Below are 9,215 nucleotides of genomic sequence, written 5' to 3'. Positions count from 1 at the left end.
TGACTGTTAGGTCCAGTCGCGGACGACTCTGGGGTTGCGGCACTCATCTCACTTTATTGGCTGAGGGAGCCGGCGTACAGCTTTCTGGTCATGTGGCCAGCATGACTAAGCGGCTTTTGGTGAACTAGAGCAGCGCACGGAAATGCCGTTTACCTGCCCGCCGGAGCGGTACCTAATATCTACTTGCACTTTTCGGCATGCTTTCAAACTGCTAGGTGGGCAAGAGCAGGACCGAACAACGGGAGCTCAGCCCGTTGCAGGGATTCGAAAGCCAACCTTCTGATCGTCAAGCCCAAGGCTCAGTGGTTTACACCACTGCGCCAACCGCATCCCTTTTATGAGTGTAGGGCTCTCTAAAAAACCAGCCTAGAAGTCTTCAGCAAACAAATAAATAAAGGGTCAAGTACCAGAAAATCAGAACTGGCCTTAGTAAACGGGGACCATTGGATGGGTGTGCAGCGCATCTCAGGAAAGGGCTAGAGGCAAGTTACTGCCTTCCAGTCAGTGTCAGAGCCGGGGAGGCTGTAGCTCAGTGGAGAAGCATTCACTCTGCATGTAGAAGGTGCCTGGTTCAAGTAGGGTTGGGAGTGATCCCTGCCTGAAACCCTAGTGAGCTGTTACCAGTCGGTGCATACAGCATTAAGCTGGTCTGGTTTGCCAGCTTCCTATGTTTCTATGACATGCAGGATGGCCATTCTGGGTTTCGCTCGTGGAAATAAAGGTCTCGAAACTGACAGCCATACTCAGAACTACACCATTTCCTTGTTATTTCTTTTGTTAAACTCCACTCCAGTCTCCAAGCGGTGCAGAGGTACCAGGGGTACCAGGCAAGCTTGCCAGGGTCTGTGTTCCCTTTGGGGTCAATGAGGCACAGCGGAAACTGTGGTGTCTTTATGACATATGGTTTCTTGGCACATATATATCTATACCTGTGCCTTGATGGAGTTTGTGCAGAGCATCCACATCCCAAGAGGGCCTTGTTCCTTTCAGCCTCAGATTTCAAGAGACCCCAGACATCATGTCTGACCCTCTCTGCTGCATAGAACAGATATCCTGCCTCATGCTCTGGCTCCCCACTCCAGCTTGCAAAACTGGCATTTTTTTTCTGTTCAGTTACATCATCCAAAAGGAAATCCTACACTCTTAAAACCATGGGTAGGCAAACTAAGGCCCAGGGGCCGTATCTGGCCCAATCGCCTTCTAAATCTGGCCCGCGGATGGTTGGGAATCAGTGTGTTTTTACATGAGTAGAATGTGTCCTTTTATTTAAAATGCATCTCTGGGTTATTTGTGGGGCCTGCCTGGTATTTTTACACGAGCAGAATGTGTCCTTTTATTTAACATGCACCTCTGGGTTATTTGCAGGGCATAGAAATTCGTTCATTCCCCCCCTTCAAAATATAGTCAGGCCCCCCCCCCACAAGGTCTGAGGGACAGTGGACCGGCCCCCTGCTGAAAAAGTTTGCTGACCCCTTCTTAAAACCCTTTTGTCACCACCTACTAACACATAGCTACAGGACAGGACCCATCCTCCTTGTCCAACATAGTCTTCCTCTTCCTAATGACTTTCTTGATGGGTTAATGGTGAAACCATTATTAGCTTTGTTCCTCCAGTGACCCACACTCAACTAGCTATGCCAACATAAACTGGATCCAGCAGAGTTTGGCGCAGTTTAATCAAACCTCCATTCATTCTAACTTTTACAAAATCCAGAAATTATGGGGAGCATCTAGCACCCAGGAGTTGAGGGCATCCTTGCTCCTCCCCCCCCAAAAAAAACCTTTTAACACTATTAATATTTTGGGCAGTGCATTTGGAACTGGATTTCACACTCACACAGCATAAACTGACAAAGGCAGGTCTTTAAAAGGCGAACATGGTTTGGAGAATCTTTCATCTGAACGGAGAGGTTCCCAGTTTGTACTAGTCAGTGCCTGATCCCTTCGTCTGTCAGGAAAAACCAGCCGGCCCGACCGGTTGTGCCAGATTTTTGTGTATTGTTCTGAATGTTTGGAAAGAAATACCAACCTCATTGCCCCTGTTTCTGGAAGCGACTGCTGCTTCACTTTTTCAGCAAGAAGGTCACTGCAGAGCTGGTCGTATGGCTTGTCCATAGAATGTTCGCCCATCACCCACACCCAGACGTCACCGTCTGCTCCCAGCTTCCACTGAACGGATTTCCCATGGACTGCAAAACAAAACAAAAAAAAGGTTCAGTAGGAAGGCCCCATGAGAAGGGGCACATGATCCAAGGACCTCCCAGCCAGGGAATGATACACAGTGTGTTGACTAGGCCAACACACTGCCCAGTCCAGTCCTTACTGCACAGACCTCATCCCAGCACAACCCATGATGGAGTGTGTGTTTTCAAAGCTCATTTGCAGAATGCATGGCTGGCATAATGAGAGCCCATTTTCAGTACCTAAAGGTAAAGGGACCCCTGAGCATTAGGTCCAGTCGTAGCCGACTCTGGGGTTGCGGCGCTCATCTCACTTTATTGGCCGAGGGAGCTGGCGTACAGCTTCCGGGTCATGTAGCCAGCATGAATAAGCCGCTTCTGGCAAACCAGAGCAGCACACGGAAACGCCGTTTACCTTCCTATTTATCTACTTGCACTTTGACATGCTTTCGAACTGCTAGGTGGGCAGGCGCAGGGACCAAGCAACAGGAGCTCACCCCGTCATAGGGATTTGAACCGCTGACCTTCTGATCGGCAAGTCCTAGGCTCTGTGGTTTAACCCACAGCGCCACCAGCGTCCCAACTGGCCCCTAGCAGCCAGTTAAAATTTTCATTTAACAGGCCTAGGAAAGACCTGCCTCTGTCTTCTGAGATGGGCTGGCAGAACAGACAATCCTAGGTTAGATACACCAGGATCTTATTCTATAAATTGGGGGTATGCAACTCTCCAGCTCCTTAAGTTATCCCAGGTCCTTTGACCAGAACACACCAGGTTTACTTCTGAGTGGCTGATTATGACATTGTGTATTTCATGCAAACAGTTTCCACAGTAATCTCCTATCTGGAAGCAGCCCAGCAATGTACACAAAATGGCCCACGTTTGTTTGGATGTGGTAGCTTGCAGGTTTGCAGTTACCACAAGGAAGCTTGCCAAGTGGAGAACGAGATGTGACGAAAAAGTTGGTTTTGCTGGACTGGTTGGATCAAAAGGTGTTTGGTTTTTTTCTTTCTTTCCCTGCCAGCAAATGGTTAGTGAATGGCAGCCTCTGATTGGCCGTGGTTCCAGGAGAGAGAGTGAGGAGAGAGTTGGTTGAAGTGGGTTGGAATAGAGGTTGGGGAGATAGGTAGGGAGTCAGGTTGAGGTAGAAAGAGTGAATGTGAGAAAAAGTTGGAAAGAAAAAAACAACTTCCACTCTGAGCATATTGTGCAGGACAGAGTGTGGTGTCCTGTAGGAGGAATAGACCAGAATTTCACTGGGAGGCAGAGCTTGAGCCAGGAGAAGTAGGAGCTGGAAAGGAACAGCCTACTTGGGACTCAAATCTAGTCTGGAGGGGAGAGCAAAAGAAGAAACTCCCAAAACCCAGTGAAGGGATGGGGTCTGGAGAGCCCTTAGGTCTATTACTTAAAGTACCTCAGGAGTGGGATTGTTAAAGGGGGTGGATAACTGAAAGAATCACCGTACAAAGGAACAAAACCTATACGATGGTACCTCAGGTTACATACGCTTCAGGTTACAGACTCCGCTAACCCAGAAATAGTGCTGCAGGTTAAGAACTTTGCTTCAGGATGAGAACAGAAATCGTGCTCCGGCGGCGCGGCAGCAGCAGGAGGCCCCGTTAGCTAAAGTGGTGCTTCAGGTTAAGAACAGTTTCAGGTTAAGAACGGACCTCCAGAACGAATTAAGTACTTAACCTGAGGTACCACTGTATTACTTAAAGTACCTCAGGAGCAGGATTGTTAAAGGGGGTGGATAACTGAAAGTATCACCGTACAAAGGAACCAAACCTATAATGCCAAAAAACAACTGAGAGCGAATTAAAGTGAAATCACACTGCATTCCTGAAGTAACCCAAGTTTAATCCATTTGTGTTATATACTATCTTGCCTTAAATAAATCTTTATTGTTTATTTTAAGAAAACCTGTCTGAGACTCCAACTTACAGTGGTAAAAGGTAAAGGTAAAGGTACCCCTGCCCGTACGGGCCAGTCTTGACAGACTCTGGGGTTGGTGCGCCCATCTCACTCAAGAGGCCAGGGGCCAGCGCTGTCCGAAGACACTTCCGGGTCACGTGGCCAGCGTGACATCGCTGCTCTGGCGAGCCAGAGCTGCACATGGAAACGCCGTTTACCTTCCCGCTGGTAAGCGGTCCCTATTTATCTACTTGCACCCGGGGGTGCTTTCGAACTGCTAGGTTGGCAGGCGCTGGGACCGAGCAACGGGAGCGCACCCCGCCGCGGGGATTCGAACCGCCGACCTTTCGATCGGCAAGCCCTAGGCGCTGAGGCTTTTACCCACAGCGCCACCCGCGTCCCGCGACCTCCAGAACGAATTAAGTACTTAACCCGAGGTACCACTGTATTACTTAAAGTACCTCAGGAGCAGGATTGTTAAAGGGGGTGGAAAACTGAAAGTATCACCGTACAAAGGAACCAAACCTATAATGCCAAAAAACAACTGAGAGCGAATTAAAGTGAAATCACACTGCATTCCTGAAGTAACCCAAGTTTAATCCATTTGTGTTATATACTATCTTGCCTTAAATAAATATTGTTTATTTAAAGAAAACCTGTCTGAGACTCCAACTTACAGTGGTACCTCAGGTTAAGTACTTAATTCGTTCTAGAGGTCTGTTCTTAACCTGAAACTGTTCTTAACCTGAAGCACCACTTTAGAGAATGGGGCCTCCCACTGCCACTGTGCCACCGCCGCATGATTTCTGTTCTCATCCTGAAGCAAAGTTCTTAACCCGAAGTACTATTTCTGGGTTAGCGGAGTTTGTATCCTGAAGCATATATAACTCGAGGTAGGTAAAGGTAAAGGTACCCCTGCCCGTACGGGCCAGTCTTGACAGACTCTGGGGTTGTGCGCCCATCTCACTCAAGAGGCCAGGGGCCAGCGCTGTCCGGAGACACTTCCGGGTCACGTGGCCAGCGTGACAAAGCTGCATCTGGCGAGCCAGAGCTGCACACGGAAACGCCGTTTACCTTCCCGCTGGTAAGCGGTCCCTATTTATCTACTTGCACCCGGAGGTGCTTTCGAACTGCTAGGTTGGCAGGCGCTGGGACCGAGCAGCGGGAGCGCACCCCGCCACAGGGATTCGAACCGCCGACCTTTCGATCGGCAAGTCCTAGGCGCTGAGGCTTTAACCCACAGCGCCACCTGGTACCACTGTACTAAACATCCCCTCACAAAGGTCCCCTGCAGGATACTCTGGGTTAGAATTTTAAGAGGAAAGGAAAATAATATTTCGGGTAAAGGGTTGTTCAGTGAGGTGGGGGCAATTTATCTAAGTGAGAGCAGATCCAACGGTGTGAGAAGAAAAAGTGCCGTCTCGCCTGTTGCACGAGAGCCTATGGTTGATTTCATCACTGGGATTTCCTGTTCCTCCAAAGAAACACACCCTGATTACTGTTATTGATCTGATGCTTTGACATGAACACAATTGTATTCCTGTTACTTGGATTCCATTCATTTGTAAGCCACCCTCGGAGTTCTTCAGAACTGAAGGGCAAGATAGCTCCACTGAGAAACCAAGGGTGGTAGTTTTACTCAGAGTAGATATTAATTGCCAGGTGGTGGTGGTACGACCGCAGTGGCTTCCATTTCGTTTCCAGGCACAGTTCAAAGTGCTGGTGCCGACCTATAAAGCCATAAATGGGTCAGGACTGCAATACCTCAAGAACTGCCTGTCTCTATATGAACCGACCTGGACATCTGAAGTCCTTCTTTGTGTGCCTCCTCGATGAGAGGCTTGGAGGGTGGCAACATGAGAGCGGGGCCTTTTTCGTGGTGGTTCCCCAGTTGTGGAATGCTCTCTCTAGGGAGGCTCGTCTGGCGCCTATGTAGCATACCTTTAGGCACCTGGTGAACACATTCCTCTTCAATTAGGCCTTTGGCTAATTAAACAACCTGGCCTTTTAAACTGTGTGTGTGGGTATTGCTTTTGTTTGTTATTATGTTATGCGTTTTTTGTGTTTTTATTTTGTCAACCACCCTGTGATCTTCGGAGAAGAGAGGTATAGAAATTTAACAAATAATATAGAGACAGCTAGACTGGTGACTGGGAGAGGCTGCTGAGACCATATAACACCAGTCTTGAAAGACCTACACTGGCTCCCAGTATGTTTCCGAAGCACAATTCAAAGTGTTGGTGCTAACCTTTAAAGCCCTAAATGGCCTCGGTCCAGTATACCTGAAGGAGCGTCTACACCTCCATCATTCAGTCCGGACATTGAGGTCCAGCGCCGAGGGCCTTCTGGCGGTTCCCTCATTGCGAGAAGCCAAGTTACAGGGAACCAGGCAGAGGGCCTTCTTGGTAGTGGCACCTGCCCTGTGGAACGCCCTCCCACCAGATGTCAAAGAGAAAAATAACTACCAGACTTTTAGAAGAAATCTGAAGGCAGCCCTGTTTAGGGAAGCTTTTAATGTTTAATAGACTATTGTATTTTACTATTCTGTTGGAAGCCTGCCTGAGTGGCTGGGGAAACCCAGCCAGATGGGAGGGGTATAAATAAATTATATTATTATTGTTGTTGTTGTTGTTGTTATTGTTATTGTTATTGTTGTTGTTGTTATTATTATTATTATTATTACAAAGGGGGAAAGGTAGATAGAGTTACTTCATTTCCATGAGAAAGGAGAGCTGTGTGCGACAGCTGAAGATTTTCCCCGTAAGAGTGATCTACTAGAAATTGGACCTACCTGAACCACTTCAAAATAAATTTACTGAACAGCCTGATGCTCTAGTATTTAATGTAGCTAGTGAAGCATAGTGACTGAGGTGAGAGGGAGAGACAGCTGCTGTTTGAAACAAAGTCCTCACCTCAAATCTCACCTCTGCAATGATCTCACCAGGTGGCCTCAGGTAACTGTAGCTCTCTCTCTCTCTCTCTCTCTCTCTCTCTCTCTCTCTCTCTCTCTCTCTCTGCCTTCCTTCCCCCCTCCATCCACACAGACTTCTCCCCTCTCCAATTTAGGAATACAGTGGTACCTCGGGTTAAGAACTTAATTAATTCCAGAGGTCTGTTCTTAACCTGAAACTGTTCTTAAACCTGAAGTACCACTTTAGCTAATGGGGCCTCCCGCTGCCGCCGCATGATTTCTGTTCTCATCCTGAAGCAAAGTTCTTAACTCGAGGTAATATTTCTGGGTTAGCGGAGTCTGTAACCTGAAGCGTATGTAACCTGAAGCATATGTAAACCCAGGTACCACTGTAATAGTACTACTGACCTGCGTAATAGGCTTCTTCTTATTACAGTATTAGTGATCTAAAGACTTACATACAGTGGTACCTCGGGTTACATATGCTTCAGGTTACATACGCTTCAGGTTACAGACTCTGCTAACCCAGAAATAGTACCTCGGGTTAAGAACTTTGCTTCAGGATAAGAACAGAAATCGTGCTCCGGCAGCATGGTGGCAGCAGGAGGCCCCATTAGCTAAAGTGGTGCTTCAGATTAAGAACAGTTTCAGGTTAAGTATGGACCTCCGGAACGAATTAAGTACTTAACCTGAGGTACCACTGTATAATACTTGGTATTAACTTCCATCTGTAGGGAAGTACTTTCTTACACCCTACCCCAAAGCTTCACCGTTTATTGTGTTGTATTCTCATTTGCCCTGAAAACATGCTTGAAGGGCACAATGGAAATCTCAATAATAAATGTAAATAACAGCAACAACAGCTCATTTTCTTCCCACTAGATTTCAAATGCCCAGGCACCACCAGAGCCATTTGTTCACTGACCTTTCTTCACTGCTGGCTGTGGCGAAGTAACTGCGACTTCTCTTTCCTTCCATCTTCTGATCTGCTCCTGCCTCATCTTGAAGAACAAGATCTGCTTCTGCTCTTCGCTCAGTTCTGCCAGGAGCTCCGGGTCCACGTACATGTCTGCCAGGATCTGCTTCAGCATGGCTGCAGATGGCTCCTGGGCATGGACGGAGGAGACCTGTGGTGCCAAGACTGACCCCCCGGGAGACAGGAAAAGTCACTCTCCTCGCCTGGCCAGGACAACCACCTCGGTGGCCCAAGGAGAAACAGAACCTTTTCTCCACCCAAGAGACACAGCAGGAATGTAGGCTGTCCACATGGCAATTACACACTCCCAAATAGCTGCACCTATTTTAGCTCCGACTTCCTGCAAGGACTTCAAAAGTAAACAGAGAGCTCACGGAGGAAACAAATAAATCAAGGACTTGGCTGCCCTCGGATGGAAACTCAGCATCTGGAGCTAAGCAGCACTTTTACCCATCTCTCTATCCGTACATGTGAACAAAGCAACAGCCAGGTTCGGAGGATGCTTTGAGCTGACAAGGACGCCTGTGTCAAAGCACTCCCTTCATAGCTAAAGTCACAGGTGTGGCTTACCTCTCTGACTCAGCAAACCCTGCTGTTAGGAGACCAGGAAGTTAATGTATCAACCTCGGGAGAGGCGAACCGTAACCTTTCTCCTCACTTCAAATCTTAAGAAAGGGATCTCTGGCCAATGGCAGAAGAGGGCCATGCCCACAGGTAAAAGTGATAGTGGCAATGAGTAAACACCAACGGAAAGAAGAGAGGTATTATTCTTCATGGTAAACAGGCATGCACATGGGTGCAATCACATCAGTTCCCAGCATTTGTGGCTGGTGGAATTTCTCTTGTGCCAACAGGGCCTTCCCTCCCAATGTAAATAGCATCTGGAGGGGGGAGATTTTGGGACTGCAGTGGGGAGTGTGTGTGTGTGTGTGTAGCTTCCCGACCCACTGGTCCATTTGCTGCCCTGCTCTTGTGGCTGCTGTTTACATTTTTAAACGATGCACATTTTAATTGCATCAACACAATTACTGTATTTTTTGCTCTATAAGACTCACTTTTTCCCTCCTAAAAAGTAAGGGGAAATGTGTGTGCGCCTTATGGACCGAATGCAGGCCGCGCAGCTATCCCAGAAGCCAGAACAGCAAGAGGCATTGCTGCTTTCACTGCACAGTGATCCCTCTTGCTTTTCTGGCTTCTGAGATTCAGAATATTTTTTCCCTTGTTTTCCTCCTCCAA

General features: G+C 47.9%; 1 protein-coding gene across 1 annotated transcript in view; it reads right to left on the bottom strand.

Moving 5' to 3' along the window:
- The window catches only part of SH2D4A (SH2 domain containing 4A), a 34,034-nt gene extending 25,101 nt beyond the window's left edge, over positions 1-8,933 (bottom strand). Inside the window, exons 1-3 of the mRNA XM_083709594.1 lie at positions 8,550-8,933; positions 7,929-8,144; positions 1,840-2,189 (exon numbers count right to left, since the gene is read on the bottom strand). Coding sequence (XP_083565720.1) covers positions 1,840-2,189; positions 7,929-8,094 — 516 coding nt within the window. The 5' untranslated portion in view covers positions 8,095-8,144; positions 8,550-8,933. The remainder of the gene's footprint in view (positions 1-1,839; positions 2,190-7,928; positions 8,145-8,549) is intronic.
- Between the last annotated feature and the right edge of the window lie 282 nt (positions 8,934-9,215).

Source organism: Podarcis gaigeae (assembly GCF_964106915.1).
Source record: "Podarcis gaigeae genome assembly, chromosome: 13".
NCBI lineage: Eukaryota > Metazoa > Chordata > Lepidosauria > Squamata > Lacertidae > Podarcis > Podarcis gaigeae.
The sequence above is the reverse complement of the archived record's forward strand: the minus strand, read 5'-3'. Positions and strand labels throughout refer to the sequence as shown.